Source organism: Phascolarctos cinereus, unplaced genomic scaffold, assembly GCF_003287225.1.
Source record: "Phascolarctos cinereus isolate Bilbo 61053 unplaced genomic scaffold, phaCin_HiC Scaffold_1;HRSCAF=81, whole genome shotgun sequence".
Lineage (NCBI taxonomy): Eukaryota > Metazoa > Chordata > Mammalia > Diprotodontia > Phascolarctidae > Phascolarctos > Phascolarctos cinereus.
Genome location: NW_027555514.1, coordinates 64,705,447 through 64,731,446, shown reverse-complemented (window position 1 = coordinate 64,731,446; position 26,000 = coordinate 64,705,447). Strand labels below are relative to the sequence as shown.

General features: G+C 38.8%; 1 protein-coding gene and 1 pseudogene across 1 annotated transcript in view; one reads left to right on the top strand and one right to left on the bottom strand.

Moving 5' to 3' along the window:
* The window catches only part of ACBD5 (acyl-CoA binding domain containing 5), a 55,735-nt gene that overhangs the window by 15,141 nt on the left and 14,594 nt on the right, over nucleotides 1-26,000 (bottom strand). Inside the window, exons 5-9 of the mRNA XM_020990341.2 lie at nucleotides 22,386-22,500; nucleotides 12,847-12,972; nucleotides 10,173-10,376; nucleotides 7,843-7,949; nucleotides 1,277-1,553 (exon numbers count right to left, since the gene is read on the bottom strand). Of these exons, the coding sequence (XP_020846000.1) occupies nucleotides 1,277-1,553; nucleotides 7,843-7,949; nucleotides 10,173-10,376; nucleotides 12,847-12,972; nucleotides 22,386-22,500 (829 nt within the window). The remainder of the gene's footprint in view (nucleotides 1-1,276; nucleotides 1,554-7,842; nucleotides 7,950-10,172; nucleotides 10,377-12,846; nucleotides 12,973-22,385; nucleotides 22,501-26,000) is intronic.
* Nucleotides 23,763-25,549, top strand: LOC110211173 (SNW domain-containing protein 1 pseudogene; annotated as a pseudogene).

Below are 26,000 nucleotides of genomic sequence, written 5' to 3'. Positions count from 1 at the left end.
TGATGGGAGAGTTTGGAAGGGTTAGCTTTGTGGAAACTGGAGGAGAAATTCAGTTTTTGACACGCAGAGAAAAATCTCTGCTGGCTTGCCACTTGACTAGGAGCATAATTATAGTGGTTGTGTGGCTACTTCAAAGATTCCACAAAGAAATATGATGGAGGTAGAATTGTCTCTCCTACCATTTCAAGAAACTTACTGTGTTCTATACTGCCAAAAGGGGAGAATCAGGGGAGAATCAGGCAAGAATCAGGATAACAGGATTTGGTCACATCAATTCTGTTAAAAAAAAAATCTTCAATAGCAAATTGGGTACCTATCAACTAGGGAATTAATGTCATTTAATATCACTTCACCAAAAGAAGTAACAGATATTAATAATTCAGGGAACCATGGCTAAACGGACATGCACTGACACAGAGATAAATAAGCAGAGCCAGGGAAATGATGACATAAGTGTAAATGAAAAGAACAGAAAAATGAAACTGAGCCCTTTCTGATTATACTGCTGACCTCGGCCCTAGAAGAAAGATAAGGAACTCTATCTCCCACTTTTCATCGGTGAGATGGCGGGCTAAGTGTAGAATGTTACATATGCTGTTACAAAAGGTTATGCTTTGGATGGTTTTGCTTTACTTTTTTTTCTTAGTTACAAGGCTTAGGCTCAACAGGTGAGAGCAGGGGAGGACGACATCTGGAAATGACTATGATGCAAAAACACAAGGCATTAATCAAACTTTTGAAATGTCTCATTTTGTGCATAAGTAAAGTTTGGCTCCTTTTGCTGGTATTCGAGAGCCTCCGCACTCTAGCGCTGCCTGCCTTTCTAGCCTCTATTCACTCAACACCCCAGACCAGACCAGACTTCTCCCTACCCCCAGATCACGCCCTGGGCCCTGGGCCCTGCTACTGCCGCTGCTTAGTCTGTGCCTTCATTCACATGTCTAAAACATGGGTCCTCCCTTCCAAATCCCTCAGCTCCTTCTGGTCTGTTCTCATCCTTCCCCTTGAATTTAACATCTTTGTGCGGCAATTCACTGAAAGGCTTCTGCAGCATTTTATATCATCAATACCGGTCTTAGGGCCTTTCCTCCCCACTGCCAAGGCCTCTTATCTCACTTTGTATCTCCTCCAGAGCTTCACAGAGCACTGGACACTGTTTGTTTATTGAAATCTCAGATGTCACATGGCATATATGACAGTTCTGATACCTGTGATTCAACTGCATAATTTTGGAAATAGACAAATTAAGAAAAAACCCAAGTGAGACCAGACCTACCTCTCCCCCTCCGAATGCCAGAGAATTCCTCCTTCTCCCCACCACATTTCTCTCGCTGGGGTGCCCCACTACTGGGTCTGCCATCCTCCCCACCACATTTGACTTCTCCTTTTCCTTCAATAGCAACCTTCTGCATATCTCCAACTGGGAGATTTCCTGAGGCAATGCAAGCTTCTTCAGGAAGACCAGAATTTTCCAACAGTTGACTGTGATCTCCTTCCAAGTAATGAGATGAATATCTAAATGGTCCTTTGCTTGATGAAAAGATTTCTAAAGACTAAAAATCAAAAACAGCATTTCGTTAAAATAACATCCCATAAAATGTTCACAATTATATGAAGGCAGATCCTTTTCCTAAAAAGATTTCCACAATTAATTTTCAATTTTTTCTTAGGCAGGCACATTAAGGATTAGGGCCAGAAGTTAAACTTCATTATGCTGGCTGGAAATTTTAAAAACAATTCAAAAATACAACCTATTAAAAAGTAATTAATGAGTTTTCAATTTAATAACAAAAAAGGCTCATCTATCCTAAACACTAAGATTACTTTGAAAACTGACTTTTTTGTCTCCTAAAATAGCTTTTTTTTTACTTCTCCATCTCATTTTACTAATTTTTTTCATAAGCCTTTGAGTTTCAAATTTTTCCCCCTCCCTCCCCATCTCCCTCCCCAATTAGTGATGTTGTAAAGAATGAGAACCAATAGGAGGAACCACCAGAAAGAGGAAACAAAACTCAACAGAGAAAAAAAAAATAACACAGTATGCTTCAATCTGCAATCAAATTCCATAGTTCTTTCTTTGAATGTGGACAGCATTTGCCATCATGAGGCCTTTGGAGATGTCTTAGATCCTTGTATTGCTGAGAAGGGTTAAGTCTATCAATATTAGTCATCGCACAATGTGGCTGTTACTGTGTACAACATTCATTTCACTCAGATTAGACCATACAAGTCTTTGCAGGTTTTTCTGAAGTCTGCCTGCTCATCATTTCTTATATAGCACAACAGTTTTCCACTATATTCATATACCACAACTTGTTCAGCCATTCTGCAATTGATGGGCATCCTCTCAATTTCCAATTCTTTGCCAGCACAAAAAGAGCTGCTATAAATATCTTGGTACATGTGGGACATTTTCCCATGTGTATGATCTCTTTGGGATATAGCCCTAGAAGTGCTATTGCTGGGACAAAGGGTATGCACATTTTTATAGCCCTTTGGGCATAGTTCCAACTTGCTCTCCAAAATGGTTAGACCATCTCGCCACTCCACCAACAATGCACCAGTGTTCCAATTTTCCAACAGCTTCTCCAACATTTATCATTCTCCTGTTTTGTCATGTTGGCTAATCTGATAGGTGTGATGTGGTACCTCAGAGTTGTTTTGATATGCCTTTCTCTAATCAATAGTGATTTAGAGCATTGAAAACTGACTTTTACAACAATTCAGAGATAGTGCTTAAAATTTAAGATAATGTAATTCAGATAGCCTATTTGCAATTTACACAAAAATATAAAACTGTTATGTGTAGGTTGAGATGAGGTAGAAAATATTTGCTAACTTAAAAAGCATAAAGTTTTGTAATCGTTTTCCCTATTTTTCCAGTGCTTAGCATAGTGTCTGGAACATAGCAGATGCTTAATAAACGTTTACTGAATAAATGAATGAGTGAATGAATTTTTCTAATCTCTTAAAGGTAGATATTTAGGTGAAAAAACAAATTTCTAGTATGAGCAGTTATTTAAATACTGAAATGTCACTATAATAAAATTTGTTTTAAACCAAAAAGATTCAAAAATTAAATGGATAAAATGCCAGAAAAAAGACTAATAGTTATAAATTACCATCTGACACACAAACATATAGCTGTCATCCATACCCACACAAGGCTTTTGCTATTGGTATTCAAGGCTGAACAGAAACTGGATTTCATTAGATCTTTTAGAAAATAAAACCAGGAACCTCATAGTAAGATAATGGACCAAAGCATATTGTTCATAAGCTTTAAAATCATCAAGTGTTTGGTTTAGCTGTAGAAGAGAACTTCCAAACCATCATCCATGCCGTTAAGTAATTACGGGGCCTCTTTCATTTGTAACATTGGGTGATGTAGGAACTGTTAATAATTCTCTGTGAACTAAACCTCAGCCTCTCAAAGAGTAAGTGGGTTGAAATAAAGCTCCATCATTCTCTCATCTGAGGGACCTGATAGAGGCATCACATACAGCTTGATGAAAAGCGTGCAGTCATTGTGTACGGTCTTTACAGGGCACAGATCTAAAGGAAGGAAGAGGTCAGAGCAATGTAAACAGCAACAGAGTAAAAATCTTATTAGAAAAACTAAGTACTGTGTGAATTTCAGAGTGAAAATTCCGCTTCTATGATAAAACTGAAAAAATAAGGATAGATTTCTAGCTATTGACAGGGATACTGAGATCCATGCGAAATCTGTAAAATACAAAAAATCCAAGGAGCAGCAAAAGTTAAATTTAATTATCTTCATACAAAAGCAGAAAAGACTCAATTCAATTAAACATGCGAGGCACCGAGGTTAATACAGAAGATCATTTGAGTGTGAGGAGTAGAGCTAACGGAAGAAGAACGGAATTAACAACTGCTTGCTTGAACAGGCCATTCTAAGATCAATAAGGAAGGGAAACAGACTGGAATTAGTTCTGAATAGAAAATAGGAGCAGATGTGGGGGACAATCTGTGGGAGCAACCATGGTGACACAGAGTCAATCTCCCAACCCCTGAATTGGAAGGGGAAAACCAGAGACCAGCTAAGTCCAGCCCAGACCTAAATCCCCTTCTGTAACCTCATCAACGGGTCTGCTTTGAAGACCTCCATTTTAAGAGTGGACTCAGGATGTCTTCCCAAGGCATCTCATTCCATTCTGGCATAACTCTGTTAGGAACTAAAGCCATTTAAATGTACCATCATCCAGCTTCCCCTATCCCACTGCCCCATGACTGTGTCCAAAAGAGTATTCACGAAAAACTGTCAAATGCTTTGATAAAAGCAACCTATACTATCATTACAATATACTCTGATCTAACAATTCAGCAAACCTATTACAAAGGGAAATGAGGTTAGTTCAGCATGACTTGTTATTTCATAAACCTGTGCTTGCTCCTAGTAATAACTTACATCTTCTTTTTCAATGAGTTTACAAATAACTGATTTCATAATTCTTTCTATGATTTGGCTAGTAGTTAATATAAAGTTTACTGACCTGCAATTTTCACAATCTGTCCTTTTCCCTTTTGTGAGAAACAGAAAATACACTGACCTGGTTCCAGACTTCTGGTAACTTTTCAATTTTCTGTGATTTCTCAAACAACAGCCAGTGGCTCAAAGGTTGCACCCACAAGTTTATTTTAGCACCCTGGGAGGTATCTGGCCATGGACATCTAGACCCCCTTTGCTGGCTAGGTGCACCCTTATTTATGAACCTTCCAGCCATCTCGGTATTCTCCCATGTTGGTATTCCAGCACCTGGTAACAAGTCTGTGTTTGTTCTAACCAAACGATTTTTGTAGGTTCTGGTTATATCCTATTCTTCATTTTTTTGAGCTGAAGAATCTTAATCTCTTTATTCTATGCAAAGGTCTACTTTGAATACTTAAGATATACTTTGGACCTTAGGTTATTAGAGGAAACTAGGATGTTTAGGGTCCACTGACAGCTTTACAGAAGAGATCAAGGAGGACAATCATGCACTTCTCCAAAATGTCCTCAGTGCTTCAATCAGAAACAGAATCCTGGGTGGATGAATCATGTGGCTGGTTCACTGCAGGATTGTGCTACTGAGAAGAAGAGGATGCAATGACATATGGCAGAAACAGAAACAAAAATGATCAAAAGACAGAGGGAAATAGAAATGGCTTACATGTTCCTGTACTTTTTAAAAACACAGTGTTTAACAGACATAACACATAATTTATTTCTCTGTAAGCTAACGTCCAAGAGCCAAATGGGGTCAAACACACAGCCCACAGCACTGAAGCCTAAACCAGATTAAAATGTAACTGAGAAATAGTTAACAAAATTAAAATCCCATAAAACATAGATAATGTTAACATTTGGTTTTTTAAATCAAGATGCACAGCCCATCAAGATTCTATTTGAGCAGTCACCCCTGTTTCTATTTGAGTTTGATACCACCGATGTAGTGGCTAAAGAGACAACCTCAAAGTCAAGGAAGACCCGGGTTCAAGTCTTGCCTCAGATACACGCTAGCTGCATAACACCAGGACAAATACACGTAATCTCTCACGGCCCCAGGCAACTCTAAAGAAGAGCAGATCTGCTTATGGGCAGCTAGGTGGCACTGTGGATAGAGTGCCAGGCCTGGAGTCAGGAAGAATCATCTTCCTGAGTTCAAATCTGGCCTCAGATACATACTAGCTGTGTGACCCTGGGAAAGTCACTTACCCCTGTTTGACCCATTTTCCTCATCTATAAAATAAGCTAGAGAAGGAAATGGCAAGCCACTCCAGTATCTCTGCCAAGAAAATCCTAATTGAGATTACAAAGAGTCCGACACAAGTGAAAATCAACTGATCAACAAGATCTGCCTCCCTTGAGAGAATTCTGTCACTGAGAGTTCTCAATATCAATGCAATCACAATTGGGGGGGAAGCTAACATTCAGTAAATGGTTGAGATATTATGTATTAAGGTCACTTTTGATTTCCTCATTATATCTTTCCTGAATGACTTTGTAAATTCCATTCTACAAATATGAAATGCCTATTATGTGCAAGGGACCATAAGAAAATTCACACAAGAAAGGTATAGGTAAAGAGGAAATACACACATTTTGGTTTACATTAAACACTGAACTTTAAATAGATCTCAAGGCTCATCCTCTTGTTACTGAACATTAAATGTAATGGACATGCACATCCACACTCAGAAAAATACAAACATTCACCCCTTGGCAAATAAAAGGTCACAACTAATTTAAAATAACCAAACAGGTGAAAACCACTTAGACAAATGTCCAGAACATCATATATATTATGACTCAACTTGTGATTTAGTCTAACAACTTATTAAGACAAACCAAACAAAAGGCTTCTCAGATTACTCTCCACTGATTTGATTAAGCTGCAAGGTTGCTCTGGTGGAATTTGGCCAAAGCCACTTCAATGCTAAGGGAGAAAAAAGAGCATACACATTTCCCCTACAAAAGGAATCAAATTTCTGTTTAACACTGAGAAAAGAATTATACTTTCAGTGGGGAAGAGAACTTAGACAATAACCAGGGCATCACAAGGAACAGCAGACAAGCTTGAATGGGATACTGTCTTTCTGAAAAACAGTCTTTAGCATCCAAACCTGATCATTAAGACATTTCAAAATGCAGTATTTGGCACATCTGTTCTTTTTTTCAAGGAATTAAAAATAATTTGAAGTAGAAAACTCTGAAGTAAGCAACAAAAAAGAGAATGAATACACAGAGTTCATTCTATTTTAGAACACTGTCGATAATGTGGACTTCAAAGTGGGGCTTCTTTTGGCCTGGATATACAATAAACTAATTATCCAATCACTTCTATTTAAAACAGACACAGTCAAAATATGGCAGACCTTAATATCTATCAAGTAAGAGAATGACTATATTATAGCTGCCAAAATGAAAATTAAGGATTGGACAACTTGACTTTTTGACTTTTTGAGAAAAAAATTTAACTCTCAAAGTAACTGAAACCTTGGTGCAGCTAGGTGGCACAATGATTGAAGCACTGGCCCTAGCGACAGAAAGATCTGAGTTCAAAAACTCTGGGCAAGTCACTTAACTTCTGTCTGCCTTAAGATAATATTTGTAGCACACTTAGCACAGTGTGCCTGGCACATAGTAAATCCTTAATAAATGCTTATTTCCCAATAAATAAATAAGAAAATGCTTATTTCCTTCCTTTCTATAAATTTCTTTTCAGGGATAAATACCAGAACTATTTTAAAGGGAGAGAAAAACCTACCAATTTCAATAAAATACAAGCAGCTATAAGGCAATTAGTCCTCCAGCTGCTTTCAGGGACCATAAAGCAGAAGAATTCTGGACAATAAATGCATGGTTAGATTTTTTTTTTAAAGAAATTTTTGCAAAAATCTTTCTATTCTGAGTTTCAACCGTCTGAAGGGATAAATTAGGAAACATGAATATTAATAACACTCAAAATCAAAGTCTAAGTTAAATGTTTTGGGACTAGTGTGGGTATTCCTCAATGCTTCAAAACAGTTATTTGCCTTCTTAAGAAGTTAGCTACTATAAACTTAAGTTAGATATATAATTAAGATCTGTATCTTAAAGAAGTCACCATCTCTTTAATTCATATGTCCCAGAATATTTAACAATAAGTTGAGGATTCTGGAGAATTTAAATAATTTTTAAGGAAAAAAACCAAAATTTTTAAAAAATTATTAAATGATCATAAAATACAAACAATTTAAAATTTTAGAGGTATGTTTTCAAAGTGATGAATAGATGCTGTGCATGTAATTCCTGATAAACCACTTTGAAAACTTACCTATCAGAAAATGTCATTTTTTTACCTCTTCTTGTCCAAACTGCTCCATAGAGTCACAGTAAACTTCACTGTCTGAATCACTTGTCAAATGCTGAATTCCTGAAATATCTTCAACATGATCATCATATGTGCCTGCATGTAATCAACAAATGCTCAGTTAGTATGACTATCCTCTAAGAGAAGAAAACCCCATTAATTCGATCATCAAAAGATCTTGTATAAAAAGTAATACTCATTCAAATTCCCTAACTGGGAAAACACAAACACGGATTTACTTATATCAAATTTAAATTTTTTTTTCCAACTTGCCAAATTCTTACATGAAACTGATGATGCTTATCTGAAAAGGTTTCAAGTGGTTACCACTGATTGATGGAAAGTATCTGACGCTACACTAGAACATAAATACTGATGAAGTAAATTACTACCAACAACATAAAGACGGTAGGAGACACTGGCAAAATGCAAAACAGAGAGTGGTTAAGGACTCTCCTGGGATGAACTTGAACTCTGCCTCTGGTCATCTTTGTTAACACAAAAGAGTTTTCAACACAAATTCTCTAAGTGACTTAAGGCTGTAATTTTTCATTTATGAAGATGATACTCCTGTTCAGCTCTGACAAGGTTTTGATTTTATTTTTTTCCTTCTAGTGGCAGTGACAGATAAACCACCTAAAATCGCTTTTCTAGGCTTCTTATGACAACATTGAGAGATGGCTGGCAAGACTTAGAAGTGCAACATGGGACTTGAAAACAGAAGGAACTAACTGCCTTATAATGCTGACCCATTCACATCATGCTTTAACCCACCGTTTTCAAGCAGTGAACTGAGATGTTCTGATATTATGAAATAAAACCTTAGTGAGTCACAACATCTTAGACAGGCATACTTTCCTTTGGACAGTTTTTGAGTAGAAAAGTAAAGATTGGAGGGAAAGTGATCAGTAAGAAGGAAGTAGTGTATTGCCTATGTGTGTGTGCACATGCTGAGAGATGTGGTTGGGGGTGAGGCTGGACCAGCTACATCAACGCCTAACCTGCTGAAATGCCTCTCTGGGAGGTATCGCTGTATCCCACACACACAGATTCACAGGGGACATAAGTTGTTTGGGGGGGTTTTGGTACTGTGTTGGATGCAGTGATGGCTTTGGAGTCAAGAAGACCTGTATTCAATCCTGACACTTACTAGCTGTGTGGCTCTGGGTAAGTTTAAGTTCTCTTAGCCTCAGTGGTAAAATGGGGTAATGCCAGTCTCAGAGGGGTGTAGTGAGGCTCAAATGAGATAATATAAATATAGCATTTTGAGAATTTTTAAGCAAAATCTGAAAAGAGGCAGCATGGCACTGAGTATCAGGCTGCCCAGCTCAGGCCCTCAAGGAGACCTGCAAAGCCTCCTCTAATACCTACTAGCTAACAGTGTGACCCAGCGTGGTCACAATCTCTCAGGGACCTCAACCACTTTCTACACTGGCAGAGAGATTTCCTTCCTGGATGCTCCCTACCTGATGAAATAACAGACTTCAATAACAATAATGTCAATAATAAAAATGAACTAAGAAATTTGCTGGAGAAGGAAATGGCAAAACACTCCAGTATCTCTGCCAAGAAAACTCCAAAAGAGGTCACAGAGAGCTGGACATGACTGAAAAATGACTGAACAACAAGAAGAGATTTGCTTTTTGTAAATACTGCCATACAACAATTCTGTAACTGGAATTACTAATATCTAAAATACCTAAATTTCCGATGCAGTTACGTGAGTTGAAGCTAACAAAATAGGTCAGGTAAAGTATAATCATAATACTCCTTAGCTGAACAGGCAGGAGGCCACAAACGCAGTGGTCAGACACATGTAGAACTAATTTACAAAATGATATTCTTTCTTATTTCCTACAAAGCTGCAGTTCAAGGAGTTAACTGACATTTAGATTTATAACGGCTAAAGAGCATGGGGGCCAAGAACCAAAGTAAATAACTACAAAGGTTATGTTTTAAAATGTTACACAACTGCAGAAAATTCTACTTCTCAACTCCTCACACAAAAACAGTTTTTAGCCTGGGCCCAAATACTATCAGTTTTTAAAGCTACAATGTAATTCCTCACATGTAGATTCATGAAAGCCAGCCCAGGAAGATTGCTTCTTAGAAATTACTTTGTTAACAATCTATTACCATACACACTTAAAAGTACCAACATTGTACTTCTTTTTTAAATAGTACACAATTCAAAATTGTCCAAATAAGTTTTCATTTATGGGCAATTTCTCATAGAAATTGACCATGAAATTACTCAATCCTGAGGTAGGTCAAGTTTTGCCTAAGGAGAGTGAGTACAGAATTAGTAGTGCTTAATACCTTGATGAATGCCGACAGGAGTTTGTACAGTTTGCTTTAAGTTTTGGTCCCCATTTTTTACTTCTTCGGTGCTTGAGCCATTTAGGGAAGAACTAGCATGAATATCATTTGGTGTGTCTTGGAGAACACTGTCTTTGTCATAACCGTTAGTGAAAACAATTTCCAAATCTTTATTGTCGGTTGGCTCTGGCATCACTTTCTTACCTTTTATACAGAAAAGAAATTAAATATAAGTCAGACAGTCAACTTCTGGACATCCAGATGAGAATTATCCATGTTTAATACCATCCTCTTACAACCAGGAGTTGTAATCCCTAGTGATTACATTCCTCCTAAAGTGGTTCCCTTTTCTAGCTCAGGACTACAGTAGGCTTCCTCATATGCAGAGAAATTCCAAGACAACTTTAAAACTACCCTGACCTCCTCTGCATCCTTTGAAATCTGCTTTCATTGTAATAGACCAAGAAAACCCTTCCTTTAAATATCCGGACTTGGACTTCTAACAGAACTGTACAAAATTCTCTACACCTCCACCTCCATATATGGTATTTGAACAACGTGGAAATCACACACACACACACACACACACACACACACACACACACACACACACACTCCCCCAAGGGTCACAGGAAAGCCTTTTTTAAAGATGCACTGTTGATTATCTAAATCCAAATCCAATCTTCACCTTCCCTGGGTCTTTCCAACTAACCAGATTTTACCCTACCCTTTTGCAGGAAACATTTCCTTACAAACAGGAAAGCTAAAGGTTAGGCATTAGGCAAATTAAACTCCTATGAGTGCAAGAATAGGATAGTATTAAAAGTACAATCAGAGACTGATTTGATCAAATTCTAAAAGAAACAGAATCTAAATGAAAACTTCACTAATTTGGAAAATTTAGGGAAGTCTGAATGCTAGACTATTTAAAAAAGAATACGGTTTTTTGGTACTTTTAAGTACGCACAGTAATAATAAACTATTAACAAAGCATTTCCACGATGACATCTTCCTGAATGGGTCTCCTTTCTTAAATAAAGTGTACAGGCAGGGGGTAGCTAGATGGCACAGTGGATAGAGCACTGGCCCTGAAGTCAGAAGGACCTGAGTTCAAATCTGACCTCAGACCAAACACTTGACACTTACTAGCTGTGTGGCCCTGGGCAAGTCACTAAACCCCAATTGCCTAAAAATAAATAAATGAATGAATGAATGAATGAATGAATGAATGAATGAATGAATGAATGAAGTGTACAGGCAACTGGCAGCAATACCAAAATTACAAACTGTGCTAAAGTCCCTAAAAAAATGTGTTCTCTTAAATATATAACATCTCCCTTCTGCAGTCTTAATATCATTAATAAATACTTTATTCAAAGATACTGAAAAGGTAATCTTCAGCCTAGCTAGCCCAATTCTGAATTAATAAGGTGTGAATTCATGAAATCGTAAGATTTTCCTGTGAATTTTTAGAACTGTGTTCCGAGAAAGGTAGCAGATATTGAAATATCTAGATTTTGGTCAAAATGGTAAATTCACAATTTTTTAGGGGGGCATGAGGAGTTTGGACTTCTTGGTGTAGGGCAGTAAGTTCCTTTCCACCCACGAAGAACAGAATCTTCTTTTCCACTGATAATCTTCAGCAATTAGTTAACTATAATTTACAAATATTCCAACAGGTAGTAAAAAATAAAATTAGATAAAAGTCATATAAACATAACCAAAATGTAGTTTAACTGCAGTAAAACAGGGCAGACTATTTATTGCACTCTTGAATCTGTATACGTGGCTTTGTATGTAGCCTAGAAATAACCTTCACCCCAGATTCTATTAGTTGGCTGTAAAGAGATGCCCTGGCCCAGAATGGCTCGGCCCTCCTTGGCCAGAGTTGTTCCATGACTGATAATGTCATTGGCAGAAAGCTAGCCTCAGTAAACAGAGATTGTAAGTAGGTGAATCAGAAGGGCCCTCCTGTTTTATCCCTTTCTACAATCTATTCTCCGTACTCACTAAACCAGTATTCCAAGCACTTAGTGTCCTCATGCTTTTTCCTGCTTCATTAAAATGCTCCACTGTCCAGACTTCCCCCCCCCTTAAAACTTTAGTCCTGTATCTCATTATCCTTGTCCTCCTTGCTCTTAACCTAATAAACTAATTCTCAATGAGGCATTGGTTGATATAGGCTTAACATCTTTTCCCTCGTATATATGAACACACACAAATACAAAACAGCTATGTTATTTTTTGTACTAAAAAATGCTATATTTCTAATTTCTATTTCCTCCTTTTGAGATTCACTATATTTACACACACACACATACACACACACACACACACACACACACACACAGATATGCATTTTAACAAGGAAGTAATTCCTTAACCGAAAAGAATTCTTCTCTAACGGTGGCATTCCAAGTACCATGGATGGCCAGTGGCTCACCTCTGTTTGCACTCTGTTTCTCAACTCAAACCTCAAATGTTACTTACATTAAATAGGTAGCAGTCTCCTTATTCTGCAGATGCATTAAGCTGGCCTATAAGAATGGAAGTTCTGGTTGATTTGGGTTTTGTGCCTAACATCACAAGTGGTCATCAGATACACACCAAAGTTTGGCAACCCCAGATAATGTTGAATTACTAGAACAAACTGTTTGAAAACTATCATTTTTACTTTGCTTGGCTTCTTTTACTTCTTCTTGGGTCTCTTCTTCCTCAGATTCAGCTCCACTATCACTGCTTTCAGCTTTCCCATTTACAGTTTTGACCTTAGGAGTGGAAGATAGAACATTGCCAAGATCTAAAATATAAAATAAGAGATTTAATTTAATATCCTCAACCAAACTGCTTAATCATTAACTCTGTAATGGTCTTTAAGAATAACCAATGATTGTGATACATAGTATAAATTTTTTAAAAATTATAGAAGTAAAAATTATACTATTTCTTTTTCCCATAAAATACTTCATTTGAAACTTCTATTCCCTCCTTTTTTGGGTTTACTATAATAACATCAAGAAAGTAAATATACCTACAAATGAAGAATACTCTTTAAAGTGACTAATGAGGTCTGTAATGTGTCATGCTTGCCATGCTGTTGACAACAAAGATGCAGTATCTTTAGTTCAGATCACTTGTAGCAACACTATAGTGAAGGTTATTTTCAGAATTTACATATTTAACATTGGTTAAGGTTGGAATTTTTTTCTTCTAGCCACAGCTTACTTTCAAAACTGAAATGACTTCTACTAACTCTATTGAAGGGCTTTTGAATAATTGGTAAAGGAAACCAAGCCTCCCAGTGCCTAAGTTATTCCACAGCAGCAAATTAGGTGGTTAGGGAAATGTATTAACTTCTGCAGCTCACTACAAGAACAAGTGGCACGCTATGTTTCCAATTTTCTACCAAAGACTTTCTAGATGTCTGCAACCTTACAGGAAAGACTCTGACAAGCTGGAAAGCACTGAGGAGAAGGTGACCAGAATGGCAAAAGGGCAGGACTGTGCCATGTAAGAATCAGCTGAAGGAACTGGGCATCCTGAATCCAGAAGAGATCAGATCAGGGACTATGGCAAATTTTTTTAATTCACAGGACAGAGCTACAAACAATGGGCAGAACTTTCAGAGATGCAGATTTAGGTGTCATGTAGGGAAAAACCCACTCAACATTCAGAGCTGTCCAAAAGTGGAATGGATGACCTCAGAGGTAGCGTTTCCCCCTTGGACTGGAAGATTTCAGCTAACAAGTGGACGACCCCTGGTCAGGTAAGTTGTAGACTGGACTCTTTGTGGGGTACACATTATATTCGACAGCCTGTGGGGTCCCTTCCTACTCAGACTCTGGGATTCGGAGAATATTTTGGACTTTACAGAGCACGTTCTAAATAGGAACCGAGTAGAAACACTGGCTTTCGTAAATATGTATGTTAAAGGAACAAACGAGTCACCAAGACCAAAGCCCAAGTATTTCAGAGACCCTTTTCCCATCCAAACAGTGAATAAAAATTTTGCACTGCCCCCGAATTTCAGTGACTTATGACTGATCAGATCATCTCCTCTGGTCATCTATGTCACACAAGGTGCAATTCTACAGGAAAGCAGTGAAAGTCAAATTTTAACACCAGTCTTAGGTATCACTTCTTGCCCTGACTCATATTAGCTAGAAGTCCATGTGGCTAAGAAGTAAACTACTGAATTTCTTCCTTCCTCTCTAGTAATGATTTATTTAGTCGATCATAAGAGCTATCAGACTGTTTTGCTTACCCTTTTTTTTTTTCAAGACAAGTACTGGTACCTTAGGGCTATTAGATGGCTCAGTGGATAGAACACTGGGCCTGGAGTCAGGAAGACCTGAGTTCAAATCCGACCTCAGACACTGACTAGCTGTGCAACCCTGGGCAAATCACTTACCCTCTGTTTGCCTTAATCCACTGAAGAAGGAAATGGTAAACTACTCCAATATCACTGCCAAGAAAAGCCCATGGGGCAGCTAGTTGGCCCAGTGGACAGAGCACTGGCCCTGGAGTCAGGAGGACCCGAGTTCAAATCCAGCCTCAGACAGTTACTAGCTGTGTGACCCTGGGCAAGTCAATTAACCCCAATTGCCTTAAAAAAAAAAGCCTAGGGACAATATGGTCCATGGGGCCACAAAGAATCGGACAAAACTGAACAACTATCAGAGAACAGGCAGCACATTCACATATGAGGAAATGATTCTTGTGTCTAAGCAAAAAGCATCACTAAAATTATTTTCAGTAAGAGTGAAGGATAACAAATGCACAGCCTGAGTGTTGCCTTGGTATTTATGGAATTAATTTAAAGATTAGGAGGAAAATCTCCAGCTCACTAGATCTTTTCTGGAAGATTTACAGAAAGACATCGACAAGAATTTCTCAAGATGAAAAGACACAGATATCAGAATAACTGCAGCATCACAAACTAAAAAGAAAAATGAAACTACTGTGTAATTACAGTGTCCGTAGAGAAGAACTGTGAAAATATCTCTCTTATTTTTGCAGAGATGGGGAACTACGGATACAGAATACTGCATACACATGATGTGCTGAACACCATGTCATTGTGTTCATTTGTGTCTGGGTTTTGTATTCTAATCTGTCCTACTGATCAACGTTTTCGGGGAAAAAAGTTCTAACAATTCCCTTTATTTCCTCTACATTTGAAGAGAATTCTCTTTCATTGCTGATATTGGTAGTTTGGTTTCAAAATAAGATGAGTTGACAGTTTGATAATAGCTAGTATTTATATAGCACTTTCAGGCAGTAGTGTCAAACTCAAATAGAAAGGGATCCCCAGCTGACTTAGAAAACCACAAATTAACATTACCTATATTGTACTGTATTTTTATTTATCATATTAAACATTTTCCAGTTGACTTTTAATCACGTCACTTATGGTGCCTGAGAGTTTGACACCTCAGCTTTAAATACTGCAGTGCCCTTTGATACCTTACATTTTCCTTTTTTTTTTTTTAATCTTGAATTTGTTTCTAAGCTTGAATTTGTTCTAATACGTCTTTGGTTTCATGGAGTCAGAGTTCTTGTTAGCCCATTCCTGTCATCGAGCCTGCAACTCGGCTAAGTTTTTTCATCTTCTAAGTTATTCTTTTCCTCCAGAGCTCTTATTTCACCTCAAATTCAAATGCTTCTTTGTTGCTTCCTTTCTTCCAGGACCTCTTGCTGCCCTGGTGGCCAAGCCACGTTTTCCTTTGAGGCTTGTTTGTAGGTACTGCAGTTACTCTCTCATTGCAGAGTACTCTCTTGGGTGTCTCAAGACCCATAAAATTTCTTTAAAGTATTATAGTGAATGTATTCTTCTATTCGCTCATCTCCAGACTCATGTCCTGATTCTGGACTCTGCCAGGGTCAGGTTCTATCCCCTTCTTAAATGGGGTGGGGTTAGGCCCTATTTGGTCCTAACCTCACTTTCGTGGATTCTGGGTGCTGACTTCCATTTCCCTAAGTATGTCTACACTCAGGGTGCTCCCAGTCTTCAAAGTCCCTCATCTGACCCTTCTAGTTGGCTGTCCTGAGTCTTCTATTCCATCTGTTTCCCTTCCCACTTCCTTGGTCAAGGATTCTAGCAGGACTCCACCTGCAGTGTCTACAGCTTTTGGCTGTCTTTTTGAGAGGTTCTGTGCTAGACAAAGGAGCGTACTGATGTTTTTCTTTGTCAGTGTTCAATCTGGGGCTCTTTTTAGATTACTGCTAGAAAACTAGTGGGAGAACCTGGCTCCTCTCTGATTTCTCATATGGTCACCTGAACTGGAAGCCCCTATTGCCTCTGATCCTATAATAACTACTGATGTGTCAGCATGTCAACAGTCATCTCCTGCAGTCTCTGCCCCATATATACAGGTAGCCCTGCAATCTGGAACAAACACATAAAGCACAGAGCCTAAAGCTCTTAGGCCAAACTTGAGGGAAGATATCTTAGTGAACCAATTGACTGTTCAACTGTTCGTGGATAGGCTGAATACAAAATAACTTCTGCTGTCATAAGAAGAGGTCAATATTGCACAGTTTGTTCAAATGCAATGGCCATCCCTAAATGATTTATCTATCATCCCCATGGAAAACAGCTAAGAGACAAATAAGCTAGCTGTCTGAAGATCATTTTTAAAACTAAGATTTATTTAATATGAGTAAGAATATTCAGTAAAGGACCTCCAAATTGTATGAAAATTATAAATATTAAACTCTATACATAAAGTGGAAGGATTGGTACTTTTACCACTCTACAGTGTTTTGTAGGTATAAATAATCCAGTATTTCAAAGCATTTTGAGTTTCCTGAAATAAAAGCACATATGAATTCAAGCTATTACTGTACTATTACAGTAGAAAACTTTCAAAGAAATGATCACTATTTAAAAGACACCTGTTTGTCTTCTCAAATTCTGTCCTCCCTCTCCCTTCTTTAATGGAACAAGGTGATAATATAGCTCTCCCAACACAGACACACACACACACACACACACACACACACACACACACACACACACACACACACAGAGGCAGGGATAAGGAAAGAATCAGGAGCACAAAATGGGGCAACAGAAAGTATACAGTTCAGATCCTGACTGGAAAGTCTAGAACTCAACTGACAGTCACCATTTACATATGGAAAGCAAGTACTAGTGAATATCCAATTTCAAAACTGTTTCTAATACCTACTCTGCTCTGGCATAAGCTCTGAATAAGCCAAAATTGTAGAACAAGACTAAATGATTTCTCTACAGAATCCTGAAAAACAGCTAACAGCTGGCAGCTGCAGTTAAACACATCTCAGACTTTTAAATCCTCAAGAGTATCATTCCCAAAGCCACAGCAGCATGATATCCTGGCGGGGCTGGGGTAGAGTAGAATATGATCAAATGGAAAATTTAGACCCCTGTACAAATGTGCTCATTTCTCATTTCAATGGCATCACTATGAGAAACCTCTACACTCCTGATGCGGTGAAAAGACTTGGAATCAAAAGGCCTTGGGTTCAAATTCTGCCTCCAACTCTTTTTAACTTCCTGACCATGCACAATTCAGTTTGCTCCTGAGCTCCATGGTCTTTAATCTATACAACTGAGGTCACATTGCTTCTCCCACTACCCGTCTTAGAGGCTTGTTGTGAGGAAAGCACTTAAGTGCCACCAAAACAATACGTTACTATTACCGGTTTCACAGTTCATAGTTTCATGCATCAAACATCTTAGCACCAATATGAGCCACTGGCCAAAATACTGCCAACAACGTCTTGTTTGTAGGCATCTGTCCTGTGCCTAGACAAAATATGGTCATTTCTCTTGTCAGTACCTGTTAGATGTGTAGCCTCCACTTGGCAGCTTTCCTCTAAGTACTGTACGTACCTTAAGTATAGCACCATCTTAGCTTGTTTTACTGTTTGTAGAGAGCTCTGGAATGAGTCCATAACAAATGAAGAAAGATTCCTTTATATGTAAATGAAAAGAACTATCTACTCAATCACTCATTCCACTTCCTGAAACACCTCAGTGTTCCTTGGCATTTATTATACATATGTGGACATGATTCAAAATTGTTCAGCTTGTAAAATCGGGTGATTATAAAACTCAGCAGTACGGAAGTGGAGAGTGGATGGGAAGAGAAAAGGAATATGCTCAAATTTAAATGCAGTGATTTAAAATGTGTCCTTCCTATTTCCTTGATATCACTGGGATTTTGACTCTACCCTAATGGCTTAATCTAAGTTTCATAAATATAGGTTGCAGTTTCAGTGGAATGCTTGTAAAACACTGGCAAGACTGGCTTGACTTGTTATGAGATGTTATCATGCCTGCTTAACTGCTCTGGTACAACAGATCCTCTCTAGTTTAAAATGTGCGAAGATAGATAGAACTGGAGACCCAAGATAAATTCTCAGTCTTTAGTAATTTGAGGCGGCAACATAGTACAGTGACTTAGTGGACCATCTAGATGACTTCTTTAAAAATGAATTAAGAGGGGCAGCTAGGTGGCGCAGTGGATACAGCACCAGCCCTGAAGTCAAGAGAACCTGAGTTCAAATCCGACCTCAGACCAAACACTTGCCACTCACTAGCTGTGTGACCCTGGCCAAGGCACTTAACCCCAAATGCCTAAAAACAAAACAAAACAAAAAAAAAAAACCCAACCCAATAAAAATGAATTAAGTCTGTGCTCACTGCTGCCAGAATAACTCTATGATTACTATAGTTCAGAGTCCTAATCCCATTTTGATAAACTACTAGCACAAGTTTTAAGAAGTCAACAAATTTTATTAAATGAAACAAATAGCTGTGAAAGGAAATAGATCTACTAGCATTTCTATAACCATTTCAGGAAGTGGAAACGTCACTTAGGAAGACAAAGTCAGGAAGAGAAGTTGCATCTCACACATACACATACACACAAACACACACACACAAGCTCTGCTAAAACTGACCACTTTAAAGGCATTCTGGTATTGGTTTTCAAAGTATCAAATACGGAAATACTCCAAAAGAATAGAAAGATTATAAAAGTTGTGAAGACATACTTTCTCATCTCTATCAAATATATATGAAGACATATATTCTGCATGAAGAATATCCCTGATCAAAACATGAAAAAACTTGAAAGCTCTGATGTTTTCTAATGCAGAAGTCTCCTACTAGGCCTTCTCATAGCCACTTTGTCTCTTCTAAAACATTTTTCACAGATACCAGATTAATTTCTTTATACACAGAAACAATCAGGGTATTCCCCTCTGTTCAAACCCATTCAATTGCTCACTACTATCTACCTAGTATCTCATCCTGGCATTCCATTCAAAGCCTCCCAGAATCTAGTGCCAGTAAATGCACTTCAAGTAGACAAACATTAAGTGTCTACTAGATACATTATGAGCTGCTGCTCTAGTCCCTGGGAAATACAGACAAAAAAGAATCAGTCTCTGACTTCAAAGTGCACATGCCAGGCACACAGATAAGTAAATACAATACAATTTCAGGATAAACAAAAACACTAATAACTGAGGAGGTTGTAGAAATCAGGAAAGGCTTCATGTAGGAGGCTGCAACTGAGCTGAGCCCCAAAGGAAGCTCAGAATAGCAGGAGGTCAAGTGAGCACAGACTGCCTTCCACACATGAGGGGAAGTATGGCAAAGTGGCAGGAGCAGGAATGCCAAAGTCAGGGAATGATAACAGATCAGTTTGACTGGGACACAGAAGATAATGTAAATGTGAAATAATGTAAAACACTTCTGGAAAGACAGGGTGGAGCCGACTGCTGAGGCTTTATTAAAACGCCAGGCTGAAGCCTCTATTCTCCTGGAGGCCTTGGGGGATGTTAAACACTTTTAAGCAGGAGGGTGACAACTGTGCCTTAGGGAAGATGTGGGGGGGGACAAACTGCAATGGGGAGATAGAGTGAAAAGGACTGGAACCCTCACCCCCAGCACGCAGCCTTCTTCAGCCAAACTGGCCTCACCTCACCTCTCCGTGTGTCTCTGCCCTTTCTAGGATTTATGCCACATCGCTCCATCTCTGCCCCCAGAAATCCAATCTATCCTTCAAGGCTCCTCTCAGGTACCACCTGACTTCATCCAGCAAGTCTTCTGAGACCTCCCCAGTTAAGAATGGTCCTTCCTTCTTCGGACAGTCAGTGCACTGTATTTTGTACATTTCTAATGCAAATAACTTCAGCACAAAATAGGACAAGCTACGGCTACGTGTGGCATGTGCCACTTATAAATCAGGGCTTCTTCACCTTTTTCCACTCTAGACCTCTTTTCCATTCTCCTTTTCCAGTTCTGGCAGTGTTTGTTGGCACTCGTGGCCTGAGGGCACGCGCAATACAAAGTGCACATGCTTTGTGTTCAGAACCAAGGGCTGTGGTGAAAGTGCATGGTGCAACCCAGGCAAGCGCTGCAACAAACATCTCAGATGTTTGACTTTTAGTTAATTTTTGGTCATTGGGTGTTTAGAAACCTCTCACTGTTGCCATATGGGCTTGTGACCCACAGTTTAAGAAGTGCTGTAGGGGCAGCTAGGTGGTACAGTGGATAGAGCACCAGCCCTGAAGTCAAGAAGACCTGAGTTCAAATCCAGCCTCAGACCAAACACTTGACACTGACTAGCTGTGTGACCCTGAGCAAGTCACTTAACCCCAACTGCCTAAAAAAAAAATTTTTTTTTAAAAAAAGAAGTGCCATACAAATAACAAGAATTTTTTATGTATACGTTAAGCTGGCCTTAAAACTCTGAAATCTAATTTCTCTCATTCCAACCTGAAGGGACCTAGTACACGGACAACTTATTAGGAAGAGTGCCTCCTCTGGCCAAATCAGATCAAGCAAAGCAGCTAAAGAAGCAGCAGCAACAACAAAATCCGTCTTATCAAAAGGTCAAAGGCAAAAAGGAATTCTGAATTAGAAGGGAGAGCTCCCATCATCATTTCCTCGCAGATCTGGCAGCAGCGAATACAGAAGTTTGAAATATTTATAAAGATTATACATTCCAACTCAACCGCTTCAACCGGAGCTATGACAGTCCTTAAAGAACCCTGCTAGACACCATCGCAGCTTCCTGCTGAAACCACAAACACATTTTTACCTTAAAGCATCAGTCTAGCTTTCCAAGTGAACACTCAGAAATATTTGCCTCTCACATCTTTGTGATTTTCTGCAAAATTAATGAACCCCAATTAATTTTGATACACAACAGCACAATTTTCATATTTCTACCAAAAGCATTTACAACTGATACATAAAAAAATCATCTTCTAATCTTTTGTTTTTCCATTTTTATCACAAAGAATCTGAAAGCTGAATTTAACCAATAACTCTACTAATGGATCAGACTCATCGTGGTTAAATTTTACTGAAAATATCATAACAGTCTAAAAACAGTAAATTCGGGAAAGGTTACCTCAACTATAGTATTGCTACAATGTGATTTCTGCAATTATAAGGAAAACATGGATTTAGCTTAAAGGAAATCAAGTAGGAAGAATGTTGTCACAATGACATAATGACTAAGTTGCCACCCGTCAGATTTTTAGACAAGTTAAAAGTCTCTTCTTTGCACTGCATGTCATATTGACCCTAGTAAATAAACAACCTTCTTAAACTAATGCATGCCTGGAGGGAAGCAAGCCAACTACAGCACTAACAATTCTAGATACTACCACGAACAGCCCATGGCCATCACAGCTAAGACAAAAGGATTTAGACTATCACTGTACTTGTAAGTATGCAAAGAAAAGGTAATTTATACTGTTATTCGTAGTAGTATGCATTTTTTTAAAAAATCATCCCTATAATAAACCTCATCAGATCTCTTTTGTCACTAAGACAGGTTTTAAGAGAGAATTTTCTGTAGTAAAAGAGAAATGTGTCTCTTTTTGAAGCTGCACACAGCGTACTTATTTTCAAGCGACAACTCACAGGTGGCAAGTTCAGTAGTTGCAAAAATCTGAGGAGCATTCTTTTGGACAGATAAAATGAAAAAGAAAACATGTATACATAAATTTCATCATTCCTACCTTCTAAATACTTAGTGACTTTCTCCAGTCGGACTGGTGTATAAAAATAAAAGAATGAATTTTTTTAAATGTAGCTTAGAAAAACAGCACTGTTGTAAAATATATCATCCATTGAAAATACAATAATCTCAACTCATGGTACAGTCAGTTGCTAAATAACAAAGAATACTGTATTCCAACCTGAGGTTAAATCAGAACTTCTGTTGCTCTTTTTGTCCTCTACAATTTCATAGAATGGACCTATTACATGGAGTAATTCTTCAACTTTCTCCGTCATTGGCATGGTCTCAAGAATCTGTGATCAAAATACAAGTCTTATGAAATCAGAAATAAAGGATTCATTTGATTTACACTGGCTTCAAATATTCCAATTTTTTTAACTTCTGAAACATGAAGTTCATTTAAGGGAAATATCCAAATTCATTAAGTACAGTAGACATAAATGCACATGTTCTCCTAAATGAGCTTAGCAATGGCTAAAATAATTATCTATAAGTGTTTCTACTATGAAGTCCATTTTATGAAGCAACTGACTTGTTAAGCAGAAGACAGGCACAGTGGTCTTTGATCAGTTAATTAGTTATTAGTGTAATAAAATCTAGGGCACTGGAATACAAGAAAGTTGATTAATAATACCCAGTGAATGTGCACAATTTAAGAGCTCCTCTCATCCCAGCTTCCCCAGCCTGCTCCAATCCCTAAGTATGAGTGGGGAGCAGGGAACCCTGGAATTATGCATCCATTTAGCATTTCATCACATGTGGAGCCTGTTACTTTTCAGATAGAAGTTAATTAGCTGAAAAGGTAACAAAACCAAAAATGGAGATTCTTTTTTTGGGGGGGAGGGGGGCTAGGCAATGGGATTAAGTGACTTGCCCAGGGTCACACAGCTAGTAAATGTTATGTGTCTGAGGCCGGATTTGAACTCAGGTCCTCCTGACTCCAGGGCTGGTGCTCTATCCACTGTGCCACCTAGCTGCCCCCAAAATGGAGATTCTTGCATATACCCCCCAACTCATATATTGTCTCAAAAGCAGTTAGCCTCATCTGCAAACCAAGATTTCATTTACGAGTAACAAAACTTAAAAAAAAAGCAACACCTTTCCAGAAGAAAAAGGAAAATAAATTGGTTAGGTGCATGCTTTATTTGGCTCCCCTCCCCACCTATTTCCCACCCCTTCCGCCTTCCTCTATCCCCTCACCAATAAGGCTCTCTCTCCTAAAATCAGGCTGACTTCCTGAGCCTGGTACACAAAGAAACATGACAGCAACATTATTTTCGTTTCTAAATGACTTCTACATGGATGACAACCTACTGTTAAGTTAGCAATTAATAAGTCTATTATTTTAATTTAAAATATACTTGTTGTACCTTGTAAGAGAGAAACAAAATAAAATATACTTGAAAGGACAACAGCTACTGGTTTTAATACTGGCAAACTGGAGGTTGGCAGCATATACCTGTTAAACTGTGAATGGCTGACTGCTCTCATTAATGAGTGCTCTTTCATATAAGATGATAACGAATAAAAATGATGCTTTTCAAATTTTCTCTTTATGAAGGAGAGTCCTGAGGTGTGCAGGGAATGATCCTTAACTATCTGTCTGAAGCCAACATTTAATTACTTGTATTAATGAAGCAAAGAAAAAGATAATTTAATAAGTGTTTATGTTAGGTTTACAAATTTTTAAAAATTCTTCTTTTGGCCTAAGAAACCCCTCCAAGCTCAGCGGCCACGCACTAGAAGCAGGGAAGAAGACCACCGTTGACCAGATTTTTACCTGCTCTAACTCAACTTTCTCAGGACCAGCCTGAGGCTGAGGGAAAGGGTGAGATCACAGAGATCAAAGCAAACTGCACTGGTCGAATCAAAAGAGAACTTCCCCCTTACAGGGATCAAAAAGTTGGACACCTCCTTTGTTAGAGGATTTTGGAGATGGAGGTGCCTTTCCAGAAATACCTGTGGCCCAGTACCCATTGGACATGGGAAGAAGGAAGGAAATGCCCAAAGCACTGGCCATTCAGGTGGATGCAGAGTGAAAAATGAAATTTGCTGCAATTGCTCAAAAGAGACAATCAAAGGATGATCACTTATAGCAAGTACATTGACTTGGTTCCCAAAGAAGTTATGAATGCAGCTGACCCAGACCTGCAGAGCCCTAATGAAGCCATTAAAGAGATTATAAAAAAGACACAGGTAGCCCTAGAGCAATCGGTGTCTCAGAAGGTTACTACAGGTCATGCCAGTTCACGCTATAGGTGAACTAGCTCCAGCCATGAATCAGCATACGCCAGGGCAGCAAGGAGAAAGCCATTCAATTCTGGAGCTAAGCAGAGAGCTATTCAGATGGTGGCAATGCCAAGAGATCCCACGGAGCCTCCAAGATTCAAAATGAACAATAAACTTCCTCGTGGGCCTCCTTCTCCTCCTGCGCTTGTCATGCATTTTCCTAGGGGAAAGATGACTGTGAAGGCACAGCAAGGGTGGAAAATTCCTGTCTGTGTTTCAAACTGGAAAACAGTTAAGGGCTATGATATTTCACTAGACAAACATCTGGCTGCTGATGGGAGAGGAATGCAGACAGGTGACATTAATGAAGACTTTGTCACACTTGCTGAAGCTCTCTTTCTTGATGAGAGAAAGGCTAGTGAGGCAGGGGAGATGTGGACTCAAGTAGAGAACAAGATGGTCTGAAAGGGAAGGGAGAAACATGAAGAGAAGCTTTGAGAAATGGCCCAGACAGCTCAGGAGACAAGAGCTGGCATCAAGACCCAAGTAGAAAAAGGATGGGGAAGCTCAGGAACAGGAGGAAGTGAGACTGGATAGTCACCAAGAGACACAACACGAAGTGAAATCTTTCCAGAGCAGCTCCTGAGAAGAGGTCAACAGGAGAGAGAAAACGAGAATCGAGATGTCAGTGAAGTCACTGGTCTTGGGGTGCCCAATCCTCAGCCTTCTGACGACGTTCAGTGCGACCAGAAGCTATCCAACCAGATTAAGGGTATAGTCAGTGATTCTGTTGGTGGAGAAGATGAAATGTGTAATGCTGATGATCAAACATGGAGAAATGGCAAAGATATAGCCCCAAACATCTAGAGACCCAGTAAAAACCTGGACAAAGATCTGTACGGCAATCCCTTGAAGCCCAAATAAAGATCAACACATTTGTTCCCAATGAGGAGTTGTCTGGCTCAGATTGTAGGCAGCAAGAACAAGAAAAACCAATTCAATTTGGTAAAGGTCCCTTTGTTCTGGCCAAATTTTTGGAAGAAGTCAAATAACAGAGATAGCAGCTGCCCCAAGAAACATGAACACAAAGGCAAGAAGAGGAGAGGGGGGTAGCCCCTCAAAGAGACTGAACAACAAACAGCTCACCCTTAACTCTGATAACACTGATCATCGGGGCATTCTATGAAAATGATCAGAATGAAAACCAAACGTGAAATTGTAGATTCCACCACTTTTGATTACTGGGGCTGGAGGAAAGGGAAGCATACTTTTAAAGAGTCTGTTTCTTTTTAAAAGGCCATCATATTCAGTGTAACCTTTTGTTTCCCCCTCTCAATCAGCCCATCTTTCCCCACCCCATTAGCATTAATAGAAGATCCATACTACCCAGCACACCAAATTAAGACTGTTATATCTCAGGGCAGCTAGGTGGCACAGTAGATAGAGCACCGGCCTTGGAGTCAGGAAGACCCAAGTCAGACACTCAGACACTTGACACTTACTAGCTGTGTGACCTGGGCAAGTCACTTAACCCCAATTGCCTAAAAAAAAAGAAAAGAAAAGA